This window comes from Apteryx mantelli, chromosome 21 (assembly GCF_036417845.1).
Source record: "Apteryx mantelli isolate bAptMan1 chromosome 21, bAptMan1.hap1, whole genome shotgun sequence".
NCBI classification, from domain to species: domain Eukaryota; kingdom Metazoa; phylum Chordata; class Aves; order Apterygiformes; family Apterygidae; genus Apteryx; species Apteryx mantelli.
In genome coordinates this window covers 1203833-1221292 of record NC_089998.1, presented here as the reverse complement: position 1 = coordinate 1221292, position 17460 = coordinate 1203833, and the positions used below count along the sequence as shown (strand labels likewise).

Sequence of the window (17460 nt, the reverse complement as noted above, 5' to 3'; positions counted from 1 at the left end):
CCCATTTGCTGCTTTTGAGAAATTTGTAGCTCACTTTTGAATGAGCAAAAGGATAATGCTACATGTATGTACATTTCAAGTAAGCTTTTAAAAGCTCCTCTGCCTTTTTTGGCCTTTCATATTTCCTCATTCAGTTACTAGGCTTATCAGCATTATGTCTTAGAGTTTTTTGTTCAGGTGATTACTGTATGATATGGCATTTTACACCTATGAACAGTAAAAATAGATCTGCAGGTATCACTGTGGGGAGTGAAAACCATGGAACTAAACAATCTTGGAGAAGTAGAGAAAGCATGATATAATTTTTTACCATTCTGTCTAAAATTGCTATGTTATAACAGTAGCAACTAGTGAGCTACAGTTTTCAACAGTTGCAGAAGAAAATGAAATGTAAACAGAACTGGGGCTTGTCTCTCTCTTCTCTTTCTCTCTCTAAATACTCTTGCAGGATAAACACTCACTCTGCAGAAAGGCAAATTTAGAGAGGATTTCTTTGTCCAAGTATGAAATCCAAGTATTGTTTGTTTAAATCCTTTTATTGACAGTTTTGTGTTTGTGAATACAGTACTCAGTTATTTTATTTTATTATTGTTGTGCCATTTCTATTTTTAATTTTGCTCTGTTAGCTAGTGCATTTTGCAATAATTATTCCCATGCTTTGATTCTCAGCTGTTATTTTTAATGAGCCTTGAGAAGGGTAACCTGTGGGAGAGTTGCATGCTCTTTGTTACCATCCCTGTGGAACTGTACATGCATCTAATTTGGCTGAGTTCATAGTGGCCCTCAATTATTGAGTAATATGGCTCTTTTCTTCTTCTTAGGACTGAGTTTGCCCTAAAAGAAATCATGTCATCAGGAGGAGCTGAAGATGATATTCCTCAAGCAGAGAGGAAAACAGTTACAGACTTTTGTTACTTATTGGATAAATCTAAACAGCTCTTCAATGGCTTAAGGTTAGTGGATTTTTGACAGTGTTCCTTGAAAAAAAGCTTTGGAACATATATTTCAATATGTGAGTGGTGCTGAAGTCAGATGCACAATGAACAGGTTAAACACAAAAACAGTACGTTTGTTTAGAAGAGAACAAAGTGCACTTATTTATGAGTAGTTTTGGACCATGTATGCAAGAATGTCTGCAGGAGTAGAAGTTTGTTTCAGGCACTTCTGAGAGAGTAGGGAAGGAGATGTGAGAAATGTGAGTTGTATGTCTCAGTCATGTCAGTTAACAGTAAACTAGACATTGGAAATTCCATGAAGTTGATAGAATTTGTACTGAAAAGCTATGTATGAAGAAGTATGCAACTGAGGACCAGATGTTGCTATACACAGTAGACTGCATGTAAGTTCAAAAGATAACATCCCAGACACCCCCCAGTCCATGTCAAAAACGAACAAAAAACCTAACAGATGAGACAAGCAGGATAGCCCTAGGTGGGAGGGAAAAGCAAAAAAAAAAAAAAAAGGGGGGGGGATTTTTGGAAGAAAGTTAGGAAGTGATAAATGGAGACTTCCAAACCACAGCCTGTATGTATCTGGTGAAACAAATTACGTTTAATCTAAACTGTGGAGAATGATCAAATCTGGATTTACCTACAAAACATTTGCAACAAAATCTTGAAAGTCTAGTTGTTCTGTCAGCACCAATAAAAAAAAAAAAGTAATAAGAATAATAGAGAATTCAAGGAAAATAGTTCACATTTAGACAGTGATATGGGCATCCTGCTTATTTTAATATACTCTGAGTTAAAGATAATTTATTTAAGAAGTGTTTTATTTCTAAGTGTTCCTGTAGAATCTCATGAGCAACACAGTTCTAGCTGATATCTAGTTGGCAGTTCAGCCTCTTACTGGTCTCTGAGTAATACTGTATGTTTGGGCCTGTATAGCTTGCTGTTACTCAAACACAGATGGTTAGCAAAGATGTTTTTTCTTTCTTTTTTTTTTTTTTCCCCATAAACTATTGATAATCTCTTTCATGTGCTTTAGGAGATGATTGCTCAAGTCCAAAACAAACAGTTTGTGCTCCAAAATCTGAATGGCAAATGGGCAGTAAAGGCAAGCAGCTCCTGGTGATTGCATTCAGCACCTCAGGAAACAGGCTCTAGAGCGAAATGGCTGTGGTCTTGAGGCCAGGATTTCTAGTACCGTGCATGCCGTCATATTGGCTTTCTGTTGCAGTTTGTTTGAAATTTTGACCTGAGGCACTGAAGAGGACAAAATAATGCTGTTCATGTGTGGGTCCACTACGCTCAAGTTCAGACCACAGAGACAGCGGAGCACCTGCAGCCATTCTGTCTTTTCTCTTTGGCAGAGAGGGAATTAGTACCTGTATCAGGTTTCCAAATGAGAGATCTAGCTTCTGCCTGTATGCATGGTATTTTGCAGAAAAGAAACCATCTTACCCAGCTAGATGAAAGGAGGATGGAAAATATCTTTGAATGGAATCTGGGTGATAAGAATAGTAAGATGGGCTTCAGCAGCCAGCTCTGCTGTGTGAATACAGCAACATACCAGAATGGGAGCCTGCGTCTGTCCTTACTGTAACTTCACGTGATTAATGTAGTTGCTTGTCACACTGAACTTGAACACTGTTTCACTCACAGTATTTCTCAGAGGCTGTGATTCCTGTGGGAATAATGACCGGGTAAAGCAGCAATATAATTTTCAGGTATCTCCTTTGTTAGTGCTTTGTTCTCTTCTGGACAGTTCACCTGGAAAGGACTTGGCAAGTACCCTGATTCTTAGTCCAATTGCTTGCTTTTCCTTTTAGCATAATAAATGCATTGATGCATGCCTGCTTTCTTCTGTTTCGAAGATGATGGTGGCCTTTGCTGCAGTGTTTTATGCTATTCTGTTGCCCCTACAATGTTTCATGAAAAGAAGTGGTGGGGGAGGGAGAGGAGAGCAGTGATTTCCTTCCTGAAATCTCCTCTGGGCACTTGAGCTGCAGGGAACTGAGCCTATAGCTGTGTTGGCAGCTGCTTAGTTATTGCTGCTGCCAAAAATGCAAGGGCTCAGCCTGCCACGTCTTTGTTTCAGTAGCATTTCCTTCCTCTCTTCCCAATGTAGATGCCAAATACAGCATTTGAGGAAAACATATGATGATCTGCCAAAGTTGCTGCTCCAAAGTATACTTCATGCTTGCACCAACAGTGATACTTGTCCTTTTGTGGCCATATCTGCTAAAATAACTTTTAGAGGGGAGGTCGTCTTTATGGTATCTCTCCTCCCTTGTTGAACAGCCCAAACTATGTGTTATAAGCAACTGTTAATGAAGTATGTTCCAGTTTCTCTTTTCCTTCCTTTTCCCACTCCTAATACCTTTTCTCTTGGGGAAAAATGCTTGGAGGAGAAGAGCGAGTGTGTTAGGAAGCAGTTTTTTGTGGTGTTCTGTTACCAATTATTATTTTCTTTTTAATATTAAAAAGTTTTAAATGTGCTCAGTATCATAGGGATGCTTGAAACTTTAAGAAATGGAAAGACTTTCCGCATGTATCTTCCTTTCCCAGGATGTAAGGCCTTGTTGCTCATTTTGCAGGCTGCAGGAATCATGACAGCTCCTTTCATGGAAAGAAATGGTGGCGTTTTACTGTTCATTTGTTTCTCAGACTTCTAGTAAGATGCATGAAGCAAACTGAACCTCTTAATTTTGCATGATGCTGGTTGTTGTCTGTTGATCTTGATGGCTCCCATTTAAAAATGTGAAATCACAGTCCTTTCCTAAAAGCCGTTAGACTTAACTGTGAATATGACAAAAAAAAAACCAAAAAAAACCCCCAATGGATGAGTGGCTCCAGGAAAATGAGTGTGGATGGATGAATGGGTGTGAGTTACAGAACTGTTCATGGCAGTTGTCATGCACAAAACAAATTTTGTAGTCCAGATGCAGTATATTGCAGGGCAGACCACCCTCTAACAGCATCTTTAGCTTTGTTGTCTGGATATTTCTGCCTTCTGTCATTTGTACCCTTTGCTGCAATTCAGCTACCATTTGGCTTTGTGCATCCCCTTGATAACAAGTTCCTGTCAATATAAGTTTCCTCTGCTACCCTTCGTCTCTCTGAAAAGACCTGGGGTTGGAGGTTTGCAGGCTTTATGCCAGTTTTCACGTTACTATCCCATCGTCCTCAGTTACCCTTCCAGAAGATCAGCTGTCCGGACACATCAGCTGGCCTGCTGAATGGGCAGCTTCTTGCCTTCACTGATGATGATTTAGAAAAAACAGGACCCTGTTAGATTCAGCTAATGCAGCAGGCTGTAGCCCTGGGTGTCCTGGGAGGGGACTGACTTCTCGCACTGATTGCGTCAGCGAGGCAAGTTGCTGTAAGTGCTGCTGGTGTAATAAGGTGTAGGTAACTAGTCATCTGTGTAGAACGGCCCTAAATTGAAGCAAATCCATTTCATCCTCTCCATCTGAAATGCTTCTTGGTGCTGCTTCCTCCTTCCTGTAAAGCTGGTCAGTCACAGCATGAGCGAGTACCTCTGCCGCCTGCCTGTTCTGTACCCAGCATCCTGAGTCAAGTACAGGGGAAAGAAAGAAAGAAAGAAAGGGCTGTCACCTTTTTGTCTCCGTATAGCTCTGTTACCCTTCTGTAGCTCTTAAAGTAGTGAAACGTTTAAGTATTATGTAGCTGTTTTCCGTTCAAGTCGGGTGTGTAATATTTCTGGATCGTATATTCCGTATCCACTTGAGCGGGAGGGGCTCTGTTAATAATGCACTTTGTGATCAGCTGAGCCTTTAAAGTACTTCTGGACTATTTCTCAACAAATAGAGCAGATCCTATGGTACCTTGATTAAAGAAACTATGCAGTAAATGTCCTTTCTTGCTTATACCATCCACTTTCTCACAGCAAAATTTCTTGATCTGTGGGAGCAACATGTGAACACAAAACAGCAAAATGGGTAGGAAAATGGATGGTAGCAAAGGCCACTCTTGTCTGCAAAAATCTGTGACGGAAACATGGTAATGCATTGTCATAAATGAAGTTTTATTATAGCCATGTCAGAATACTATCAAAAGAACAAGTGCTAGTGTCTGTTTCCATGGAGATCCTTCCTGTTCCCTGGGGAGCCGAGGAATTGCATGGTATTGTGCAGCTATGCCAGCTGCAATTAGCCTAGCATGCTGCTCGAGCAGTGCACGTGTGGACACCCAGCAGTGACTGGGGACAACAATGGCCAAACACGTGTACACCGCGCTGACAGCGACGTTGTAAAATGCCCCTAATCGTTTCTCATAATCAGAACAAATGCAGGGCACTGAGCTGAACTAGGCTTTATAGGAATGCTTGGGCGTATACAGAGAAGCAGGTATGGAAGCAAGGCATTAACAGTGAGAGGTGTGCTAGGGAGGATGACAGGTGAGGTACAAAGAATGTAGTGGCCTACTGATGATGGATAGTGCATGATCATCATCAGAAAATAGATAGCTGTTTATTTCCTGATTTGTTTGTGCAAATACCTACTTTTTCTCAGTGTTTGAAGGAGGAGGGGTACATTTTGTCATCTCTTTGTGCTAGTCCTTTGCTCAAACGTCCTCGGCAACTTGGCCTGAAAAACCCAAATTACTACTTGTAGGGTTCTCTGAGTCAACTTGTTAATTCAGTTATTCTTGAAATTAGTGCCAGGAAGCACCTTTTTCTTTTCCTTTCTGAGTGTTGTTTGTTTTGTATTTTGCATTCTACTTTTTTTTTTTTGAAAATAATAAAGATTGAACTTTAGCATGAAAACTTGTGCACTAGCTAATTAAATTTGGCATTACTTCTTGCTATACCAAAGCACACAGTCTATCTTAAACATTTATTTGAACAATTTCTTAACTTTATTTGTTTAGCTAAAGTGCTTACATCTATTACCACAATAGAAAGTGGTGAACAATTCATTGCAGTAAATGCTTTAAATTTGTGTGTGTTTCTATCAAGCTGTATTTAGATGAAGATGTATATTGTGTCGGTGCTCTGAAGCACATGTTTATACTCTTGCTTATCCCTCACTGCATCGAAGTGTGTTCCAAGATTCTGCACAGCCAATTGCAAGTTTGGAAGGACCTTGTTTTTTGGTAAAATCCTGCCTAGACTCCTTGCCATCTTCATAGAATAGCAGCAGCAGGTACCGGAATGGCTTTCCAGAGTGGTAGGAGACATGGCTGATAACAGATTCATTTTGCATATAGTAACTCAGCTAGGTCCCCTCAAGCTGTGTGGGAAGTACAGCTGGCTGATGAGCAAAGGAATATTAATTTCCTTTCTACCTAGGGTGCTGTTAATGCAATTACAGTTAGCAGAAATGAGCCAGTACATTGCTCTGGAAATCCTAGTGTACTGCTTTGCTTGTCTTATTCCTCCAGAGAACATGGCATGGTTACCAAAAGGTGGTGTTTCCCTGCAGTCTGGCCCTCCCAGGCTTGGAAGTGGAATATGCTGCTTTTCTGTGCCAGTCTGATGAAGACTGAGGCATTAAATGGGTCAGGTAGGTTAACCAGCCCAGTGATTTGATAGCGCATTCCCTGAAGAAATCGTTCTTGAATCAAAAGAAAAATTATGGCATCTTGAAAAAGCTACTCCACTTCCATGTAGAGGTGTGTATCTGCTTTGAATCACCTGCATAGATCTGAAAGCAACATTCATTCATTGAGACTGAGGGATTTTGGTTTCTTCTGTTGCATTTGTTCCAAGATTCTAGTAACTCATAGACGAAGGCCTTTTGTTAAGATTGAGAACAAATATCTTTAAAGCTAAAATCCTTAGCGCTACATCACAGGTGGGGGTGGAGGGGAATATATCGCAACATGGAAATCAAGTGAAGGTGTAGAGACAGAATTCAAGTAGCTTGACTAACTTGTTTTAAAGCACTGGTGACCCATGTGAAAAAGGCAGAAGAACTCAAGTTCTGACTGACATATCACTGAACAAGAGTTAGAGGGTGACAAATGTTCCTTTGATGATGTGCCCTGACCCAGTGAATGTTAGCTGTGGGCATCTATGTGCTTACTTGACCTGGTGACTTTTGGACAGCTGGTTTATGTATCATGTTATAGGGTCCGGTTCTGGAACACATTGAGCAGCCTCATCCATTTTTAAAAGATGGTTTCCTTAATGAGTAACAAGAGAAATACTATCAATCTAAATGAGTCTAAATGAACTAATTTCCATTAGATTGTTCTGCTTGTTCTTGGGTTGGGGTGGTGTGTGGTGGTGGTGATTTTTTGACTGTGATATTTTAAGGATCCAGTTTAACTTTTATGTGCATATAACCATAAAATTATTTCTTTCTTAGCAAGAATATAGGTATAGGCTGAATTTTAAAACATTTCAAGTCAGTTCTGAACAAAGCTATCCTGTCATTGATGCAAATCTGCTGCTGACATGCTGAGATGACTGAAATCTGCTCAGTAACTCTGCATTTGTCCCTTGTCTGTTGCAGGGATTTACCTCAGTATGGGCAAAAGCAGTGGCAGTCCTATTTTGGGCGAACATTTGATGTTTACACCAAGCTATGGAAATTTCAACAGCAACATCGGTAAGAAACCGTTGTAGGCAGCTGTGTTCTATGAATTTAAGTGCAACTTTAATCGGTGGTATTATGGTATGCCTAGAGGCCCCAGTTAACACTGAGATTTCACTGTGTTATTCAGGCATGAAGGGAGGAATAGTCACTTACTATAGTGTTCGCAGTCTAATAAATTAAAATGTTGCAGAGTTTTCACTGTGACTTTTTTTTTTTTAACAAAACCTTTTGTTCTACTCGAATACGTGTTGCTTTAATGTATTACCAAAGAGAAGCTGGGATGAGGGCTTCTGCAGTGCAGAAACCCATCTGGAATGGTGTGAAGTGTCTTGCTGCAGTGTGGTCTCTGATCTTTCACACCTTATGTTGGCTGTGTAGTCCGAGTGTTCTCATGGGAAGTTGTGACCTTTTGTTTTGTGTATTTTGTGCAACATACTTACATATAGCTCTGTCAAGTTTTTGCAACATAATGGTCCTTGGTCTGGTGTGTGTATGCAATGCTCTTGGCTCTGTGAGGGACTGCCACTGGGAATGCCACACCAGTAATGAAAGTAGAATTTGGCCTTACAATGGCTCTTTGTCTTGTCTGGTGTGATGTTCTGAGAAATTCTGGAATGCCTTTTAATCTTTCTTTTCTCTCTTGCGAAATAGACAAGTATTGGACAATCGGTATGGGTTGAAGCGGTGGCAAATTGGGGAAATTGCTTCCAAGATTGGGCAGCTCTATTACCATTATTAGTAAGTAAGCACAGAAAAGGATTCAGTAGGGAAATGCAGTGTTAGTGGCAGTTCCATGCCAAATGTATGGATACTCAGTCAGGAGGCCGCTGAGGTAGAAATGAATGTGTCAGTTGAGCCATGATGCCTGTTTCTGAATGAGGAGGCACCTGGGACTGCATGGGGGTGCTGCAGAGAGAGGCACCTGTGAGCCTGATACTACATTACTAGAGTCACATTGATACTGCCTAAGGACTTGTCTCCTACCTCAAAAGTATCTGCAATTCTTCCATGTGTGCTGCATTTGACTCTTGTGCAGAAGTGAGATTTACAAGTTTGGGAGCTTAATGTTCCTTTAAACTTTTGAATTAACCTGTCACCTGTACATATGGGCACAAGATGGGCAGATCTGACTGCTGTCTGAAATAGAATCCAAGCTCTGAAATCTGTCTTCCCTGCATGCACAAAGAATGAGAGTCTGGCTTTCATACGATGTTACTTGAGGAGGGAGTTTTGCCATTGATGCACAAGATGGCTGAGGGGGCAGGAAGGGAGGGTTGGGCATGGATTTCCATCTGGAGCAGTGAGCTAATCTGCATCTTCCTCTACAGCTTGCGCACTTCTGAAACCAGCTATCTGAATGAAGCTTTCTCCTTCTATTCAGCAATTAGGCAGAGGTCATACTATTCCCAAGTCAACAAAGAAGACAGGTATGTCTGAACTGATGTCCTCCTTTTTTTCAGGACTAGAACTGTGTATGAAAATAACAAATAATTATAAACTATGTTTGTAGGAACAAAACTGGGATAAAATCAATGTTGTTGGAGGAAGTTTCTTCTAATCCTTCAACCATGATTAGAATCCTCGGTATAAATAAGAGCTTTGCTGGAAGACGGGAGGGATATTCTGTTGTCTGGCCCTGGCTAGCAAGCTGCTAGGCCCACAGCTTTGTCACTTAGAGTCCTGAGCAGTAGTAGTGCTGGGAACTAGTATTCTGCAGCTGGAAGATAAGTCAGTGGGGATGAAGCAGAGGAACCTGTTTGTTTCTTCTAATGAGGCTTTTCAGAGGAAGGGCTGTCAGTACTGCAGTACAACAGCCCTCTATAACTGCCTGGGACAAAATCCAGGAGCCTCAGGAGGCCAGTGCAGGAGGAATAGCATCTTCCCATAAGACACCATACTGAGAAAGGAATACTTGAAACAGTGCTATGCCATGACAGTGCAGAACAGGTGCTGCCTGCCAAGAACATAGATCAAGAAATAAGAACAGGTAGAGGAATCAGTTTTGGATCCTGATCCTGTGTTCTATCTAGTAAACCTTGGTCCCCTCATCAAGTTAAAGTTATAGAAGAAATCATTAGATATCATCATCAACATAAATGCAGAAGGTCATTCAGTTAAGGAATTTCCTGCCAAGCATTCAAGGATCTCTGGACTTCATTAGTTGCACTTCTGCAGACATTCTGTTGTCTAAATGCATCTGTGCTCTACAAATAGATGAAAGTTTCCCTGCTCTGTTCTGGTATCTGTTAATCCTATGATCTTGTCTCCTAAAAAAAAATTTCTCATTTTCAGTCTGAGCACTTGAGCTTTTTCAGACAACGTAGGATTGACTACACATGTTTCTAGATGCTGTTAGAAGATTTTAGAAATGGATGAGTAATTACAGGATGTGCTGACTTGCAGATGTTTAAGTTGTCTCAGGTGTTTGGACTTTGAGCCAGCTGTGACTATCATGTGATGCAGTGGAGTTGGATACAGCCCATGAACTGTCAAAAGGTTTGAAGAGCCAGCTATTTTATCTGACTCCCATGCCCCTTCTCAACTAAGGAGCCTGTGGGGGAGGTTGGGGCTCTCCTGATCTGTATTTTATGGCCCTGTATGCCAAATATGCCCTGCTGGTCTCAATTTTAAATAAAGCTCTAAGTAGCCAGGTAGCTATTGTTTGGTCTCCACATGAATGTAGCTAGAACTTCTAATCTGCAGAGCCTTCAGCCTCGTTCTGGTCTCTAACTCCTCCCCTCCTCCTTCCCAGTTCCCCAATTGCCGGTTAATGTTCTGTTTTAATCTCAAATTTGGTTGTGTTGTTTTCGTTGCTGTGTTTAGGCCTGAATTGGTGGTTAAGAAGCTGCGTTATTATGCAAGGTTTATAGTAGTTTGTCTCTTGCTCAACAAAATGGATGTTGTAAAGGACCTTGTAAAGGTATGTTAAAATGAGGATTAAGAGGTGGGGGGCTGCTGGTTATAGTCTATTTCATTTGAAATCTCACTTGTTAAACCTGTAGTGTAGCTGCGGCTGCATAGCTTTTCATTCTTTTCTTGTTTACTTTGACCATGCTCTGGGAGATCACAGAAGAAAGAATAACATGAATAGCTGTGGAGACATGCCAGTATGACACGAACATTTGGCTAGAGAGAAAATGTACAAATGTATATAGTTAGCTGAGAATAAACTGTAAGATGGATGTTATTCATCTGAAAGTGTGAGGATCATCCAGTTACCTTTGGTATATCCTCATTCCCATAGTGGCTTTAAAAGATCAGTGCAATCTCGTCCAAGTCTTCATGACACTTCATTGCTGTGAAAGCCAATGTCTCCTAGTTTGATATTGAGCTTATTTCTCTTCCTTTCCAACCTGTTTCACTTTGTCCCACTTCTAGGACACATCCTGAATACATTTTGCCCCTTCCAGAGACCCATGAAAATGCTAAAGGATGTAGATAATATTATGAAATTGGAGAGGTTGGATCTGCATATGCCTCTGCTGTGGGAGTAAAGTACTGAATGCATATAAACACAACTCTTTAGGTACAACAAATAGAGTATAGACCAATGTTCATCATTGCCTTTCTAGTATATCTGACATACGACTCGGAGAATATCTTCTGTGAATCAGACATTTAATAATGAAACTTTAAGCCCAAATGACTTGATAGTGGTGTTTGAACACCGATTAAAAGTATTCCAGTAGTTACAGCTTAGAATGGGAGATACCTTTATGTACAACAAAAGCAACAGCATGCTTCTCATGACAACATATGCTTCCCAAATCCCTCTAACAACTTTCCTGTAAGCAGCTTCTGGTATTGACAGTTTTGTGTAAGTTGTGTTACTGTCTTCGTATCTAAGCTTACTTGAACTAGCAGAAGCAGCAGCTATAAAAGGCATACCATTCACTTTCCGAATGCATCTAAAGTTACCTGTAACCTTACATTTGAGTCCCTGTTATCTGTTGCGTACAATAATAACCAGTGAGGCAGCTGTATGTAAGTGTGATAGTTGAACTTAATTCCAGATATTCTTTGCATTTAGACTTACTTAAAAGACACTTTGTATTGTAAAAACTCATTGTAACCTTGGCATTCTGTCTCCTGAAAGAGCATGTTTTGGCTGTCATGTTAGTTGCAAGTGTGTTGTATAAGTTCTCAAGTAAAATGATCTTTTTCCTTCTTAAAGAAGCTGTGTTTTAAGGCCAGCACAGCTAACCAAACTGTAAACTTACTGACTGACTATTATGCTTTCAGTTTAAGAAGTAACTGTGTTTTTCTTTGAACTTTTTCCATCAGGAGCTGTCAGATGAAATTGAAGATTACACTCATCGTTTTAATACTGAGGATCAGGTAGAATGGAACCTGGTTCTTCAGGAAGTGGCAGCTTTTATTGAGGTGAGAATATCATTTCCTTTTAATTGCCAATTTAAAAGTAAAATTTTCTGACTTCTTCACCAAAGTGTTCCTGTACCACCACCTCTGTGTGGTAAGCAGGTGTGCTGTGTGCGGGGACAGTATTCCTGTCCAACTTAATCATTGAAATGTGTTTACAGTAGTGTAGCAGTGACAGCTGTTAAAGTGCCTGAAGAGTCAGATCTGGTCATGTAACATAGTGAAGACAGAAGCATGAAGCAGAGACCCACTTGGTCGCCTTTTTGTTTTTGATCTTGGTGTTCAGAAAATGGTGGAATTGAAAGCACAGCAGTTATCATGGTCAGTATTTTGGAAAGACTACCAACTGTAGTCCTGTTGTTGTGGAAGCCAATCCAATTTGCTGACGTTTTGATTGTGTTTCAGAGCGTACTTTGATTGTTGGAGTACTGGCGTATTACACTGGCAATGCCTGAGCAGTATGTAATGGAAAATACAGTGTAATCATGACAATTAACTGATAGTGTCTCTTAGCATAGTTGTAACATGGCTGGCTTCTAAAGCCTGTTAAAAGGAAAATAAATTTATTTATTCCATGCAACAGTAGACAGTGTTCTGCTGTCCTCCTTTTGTACAGGATGTCACTGTGTAACGAGTATTTATTTAAATATTGCTAGACTGGATGGCAGCATTATCATTGGCTCATCTCCTTTACTATTTGTTTCCAGGAAGGGAAGGCAAACTAAAGCAACGCAGCATTCTTCTGTAGTGTAGGAATGTTTAGTTTATTCTGTGTGAACTGTAAGATCATTGAAGATATTTGGTTCCTCAGGTCTAGAAAAGCTAAAGCAGAGTTACATCATTTGAGGGAGAATGTTTTTTCTATCAGCTATACATTCAAGTGCTTGTACCAGGTATTTCCTTGTAGTCCCTAAGAGCTGCTGCTTTTCCAAGTGGAAAGGCATTACTCTGTGGCCTGCATGCAAATATAGAAAGATACATATGGCAAATTAATTTTAAAAATCTGCCTCAGTTATGCAATGCTTGTTGTAAGTGACAAGACTTCTTTCTTCTCTCTAATTGCGAATCTGTACATTTCCTTGAATTCATGATTTAATTTGGTTGTCTTTCTAGGCAGACCCTGTAATGGTTTTAAATGATGACAACACCATTGTAATCACCTCCAACAGGCTTTCTGAAACAGGAGCTCCATTGCTAGAGCAGGGAATGATAGTGGGACAGCTCGCTCTTGCAGATGCACTGATTATTGGGAACTGCAATAACCAGGTAAAGGAGATTGCAGGGACTTGGGTTTGTATCCTTGGAGTTCACAGTCCATCTCTCTGTGACAGAAACTAGAGATTCCAATAGAGACGAGTATTCAAATATTTCAGTAATGATGTTTGCAGTGGCAGCAAGCAGAGAGTTTGTCAGAAATAAGAGACCACTTAAAAAAGATTGTTATGCTACTGGACCTGTGGCACTCATCTCTTATCACATATGACCATCTTGTCAATTAAGTAGGTGCAATTGATTTTCATGTAAGAGATTATTCTTAACAGTCTTCAAGCATGAGGGGCCTCTGAGGTGTGTCTATAAAAAGCTTAACTTAAGCTTTCTTATGACATGTACTTCAGCTTGTTGCAAGAGCAAGGGTTTTCAGGAGATTCAGGATCTTGGTTTTTTAGATGATGGTGATGATAGTGAAGTCATGGATTTCATGACTTCTTTCTGAGCTCTTTTTTCAGGTAAGCAATGGCATTGTATCTAAACTACAGCTTGTATATCTTTCAGATTTTGTCTAAATTCATAGTACTTGATGGGTTTCAGAACTTGACTTGTAGACACCTCAGAAAAGCCTATAATTTGCTAAGCAGGGGTCTACACTACAGTAAACCAGCTAGGCAGATCTGTAATAAAATAGACTTTGTCTTCTATGAGCTCTTCCAGAAGTCATTTACAGGTCTTTAGAGATTCAAAGATGGCATTGACAGATCCTAGAGGGACAGAAAACAGTCTCTCTGGGATGCAGTTGAATCTCTTACCTGGATAATTCCTGAGAAATAGACTGTTTAATGTGTATCAGGCAGAATAAATAGTTTGACTCTTTTGCAGGTCAAGTTCAGTGAATTAACAATTGATATGTTCCGAATGCTACAAGCACTTGAAAGGGAACCAATGAATTTAGCTTCACAAATGAACAAACCTGGAATGCAGGTGAGTTCCATTTCAGCGACCAACCTGGCAACAGGCCTGTATTGATTTATGGTGGGATCTTTCTGTACTGTCACTGTGCACAGCAGGTTAGGAAGGCTGGTATCACTCTTACTAGAAGTTAATGGAGGGTGGCTCAGACCAGTTTGACTCAAGTAATGACTTTTTCCATTTTAATTGGAACCTTCACTAGCAAAAACTTAGCAGAAATGATTATTTGGGCATGTTTTTGCAAATGGTTTAGATCAGTCTAGCCGGGGTTCTTCTGAAGGGGTGCAATGTCTCTCCTTGGCCATATATACCCACCCTTTCCTTTGCGTTGACCCTAGCAGTCATGCAGCCAGACAAGAGGTTGCCAATACATCTGAAAACTATCCCCTTCAGAGAAAACACAAAAAAATGCATAGTTTTAATCCGCAGGCAAAAGGAAATGGCTAGATTTTCTTTTACTTAATTGAATAGGGGAGTGGATTTTTTCACTCTTTCCTTAAATTATAGTTTAGAGAGTAAGAAATATTTGGGTAACATTAAATTGAGAGATAATATAAAGTTCTGGTGCAAATGCTGTTTATCTTTGTTTGCTATGTGGTAGGAAATGCTGCATGGGGAGACTGCTATATGGGGGAAGTATATTGAAGATGAACATTCCAGTAAATGGAAGCTGCTTTGGTGATATTAGGGTGGTTTTTTTGTTTGTTTTTTAACAGGAGTCAACAGAGAAACCAGCCAGGCGGGAAAACCCTCATAAATACCTACTTTATAAACCAACTTTTAGCCAGCTATATACTTTCTTAGCAGCATCGTTTAAGGTGTGTGATATTGGTGAATTTATTTGTAATAGAAAAATATCCAGAATGGAACATGACACTGAATAAAATGTGGCCGAGATAGTCTTTTTCTGTTTCACGGTAATGAAAGCTTTGTTGGCTTTTTTTAAAACGTAAAATAATCACCAGAGAGGATGGAGATATTATAGATATGTGTAATTTGTATAATAAAGGCAAATTTGTTGACTGCTGTTAATGGAAAGAAAAACTTCTTCTTAAGACAGAAACCCAGCTTGCTGTTTATACAAAAGTTATTATATCATTGCTAAAATATAGCATCTTCAAATTGAAGACTGAACTACTCTTGTGGAAGCAGTGTTAGTACTTATTGTCCCGTATCAAGAGTAGAACATGGTAATAATATAGGAAGCCTAATGTAATAATTGTATGTGATTTATCTTAACAAGTAATTTTATTTTTGTGTGTGTGCGTGCATGTGTGTGTATATACACACATGCACGCACACACATGTATATACGCTGGAAATACTTCTTGAGATAAAAGACTTGGAGAACAGAAAAATCTTAGTGTTCCTCTACTGCATATTGTGCCAAACACAATACAAAATCAAGGAAGTATGTCAAGAAACTATTGTTCTTAAGCATTTCATATACCTTCTGTGTCTCTAATTCTATATTTCCTCTGAATTGCACATCTGTCTCCTAGATGTGCTGTTTTTTGTCTGCCTCTCTTACTTTGTTAACCACCTCTGTTCCATGTAAACAATCTATGCGTTTGTAGATTTTAGTACATTTGCTGAGCTCAGTTTCATTTAATAAAGTTGCAGGGGTCATTATGCTTAATTGGGACTGTACAAATCAGCAACTTAAGATTTAGTAGCAAAGTATGATTCCTATAAAGAAATAAGTTTCACAGCTGATAAGATGAAAATAATGCTTCCTTACCGCGTATAATTTTGAGTGCCTGTATGCTCAGCTTTCTGCAGAGATTAAAAGTGTTTGTTTCCTCATGAAGACAGCCTAAAGAAAGATGGAAAATAGATCGCTTTTATAGGCCTATATAGGAAGCTGGACATGTTGTGTTTGTTTTCCAGCTGAGAAGCTTGAAGAGGCAGGGGAAAGAGGTGGGTGTTGCAGGCCATGGTCTTTTTAGAAACAAAGAACTTACTCTAGGAGCCTGACTCATTTGGGAGTTATGGTCTGCATGGATCTTGGCAGCTCTTAGTTTCCACTTCTTGGGAAACCTCAGATCTGGCTAGGTCATAAGAGTCTGTGTGGAAACAAACATTGCTTTTCTACTACTGCTTGAACCTCTAATATCAACCTTTTAAAGATCTGTATGAAAAAAATGTATTAGTGTATCACCAGTTTGCATTTTTGTCCCTGTGCTCTCCTATTCAAAGGGGTATATGTGGTGGGGAGGGGTAATACACATACAAAGAACAGAGTGAAGGGAAGTCAGAAGCAGGAATAGCACAAGTTTAAATGACAGTGCTTCTATCAGGTTGATGATAGACTGTAAAAATACATATATACATTTCTTCCCTTGCTACTTTTCTCTTTACTTGAATTTCAGGAGCTGCCTGCGAACAGTGTACTGCTGATTTACTTGTCTGCCACGGGCGTGTTTCCCTCAGGTCGTTCGGATAGTGAAGGTACAATAAAGGAATGCTCCCTGTCATGAACAGGGCTTGAATTCTCTTTATGTTCCAGGACAAGTGACCAAGAAAGATGTCACAAAGCTCCTTTTTAAGGACAAGTCAATTTTATTCTCCTGTCTACTTAGTAAGATAGCCTTTTCTTCACACAAACAGCAGTTAATTCCCTGTGTTTTAATCAGTGTGCATAACTTGAAAGCTTTTCAAAGGACATATCCAGTTTTTGATGCATCAGAAGTATTCAGTTTCACCAATTTTGAAGACTACCTGGCTCAATCTCCAATACTAGGCGAATATATTGTCAGGAGAAGGGTGGAAAAAGGGCTGAAGAAGTGTCTGCAGAGATTGTTCTGTTTGCACGCATGTTGATGTGACAATTCAAGCCCTTATCATGATTTTTGACAACTCCTCTCACCTCATCCTTCTGTTCTTTGCAACCTAGCAGAATATTTGGATGCAGATGCAATCTAAAAGCTGAAAACCGGTTGGCTGAAGCAAAAGCAGTCAAAAGATCTGTTTACATTTAAATAATTAAAGAAAAAAAATATTTTTAACATCCTAAATATTGTACGTACCTCATCTGTTTGAGACTTGCATTCCTTTATAAGATGCATGCCTGGTCCATCCCCATGCATGATTTATAGAGCTCTTAAAATGTTAGAGGAAAAAAAAAAAAACCCTGCCACCTTTGATTATGGCAGTGATTTTTTTTTTTTTAAATGCTTTTAATATTTTACTTTGTGCTGCAGCTTGGTGATATGTTTTGACTTAATTGTGTTCTTTAAAGCCTGCATTATGCCCACTTTCACTGCATGTCTTCTTTCAGTTTAATACCTTGCTGTAGAGGCATCCAGTTTCCGTCTTCTGACGAGCTGCATAGTCAACCTTCAGTTTTCATTAAATGAATGACATTACAACTGCTTTCTCTTAATAAG

At 39.7% G+C, this 17460-nt stretch overlaps 1 protein-coding gene across 4 annotated transcripts in view; it reads left to right on the top strand.

Moving 5' to 3' along the window:
* Positions 1 to 17460, top strand: part of SCAI (suppressor of cancer cell invasion) — a 47475-nt gene that overhangs the window by 18327 nt on the left and 11688 nt on the right. For all 4 annotated transcript variants that reach the window (XM_067308824.1, XM_067308822.1, XM_067308821.1 and 1 more), the window contains exons 3-12: positions 822 to 953; positions 7424 to 7519; positions 8159 to 8245; positions 8836 to 8934; positions 10331 to 10427; positions 11792 to 11890; positions 13001 to 13153; positions 13982 to 14083; positions 14788 to 14889; positions 16444 to 16522. In XM_067308824.1, coding sequence (XP_067164925.1) covers positions 847 to 953; positions 7424 to 7519; positions 8159 to 8245; positions 8836 to 8934; positions 10331 to 10427; positions 11792 to 11890; positions 13001 to 13153; positions 13982 to 14083; positions 14788 to 14889; positions 16444 to 16522 — 1021 coding nt within the window. In that variant the 5' untranslated portion in view covers positions 822 to 846. The remainder of the gene's footprint in view (positions 1 to 821; positions 954 to 7423; positions 7520 to 8158; positions 8246 to 8835; positions 8935 to 10330; positions 10428 to 11791; positions 11891 to 13000; positions 13154 to 13981; positions 14084 to 14787; positions 14890 to 16443; positions 16523 to 17460) is intronic.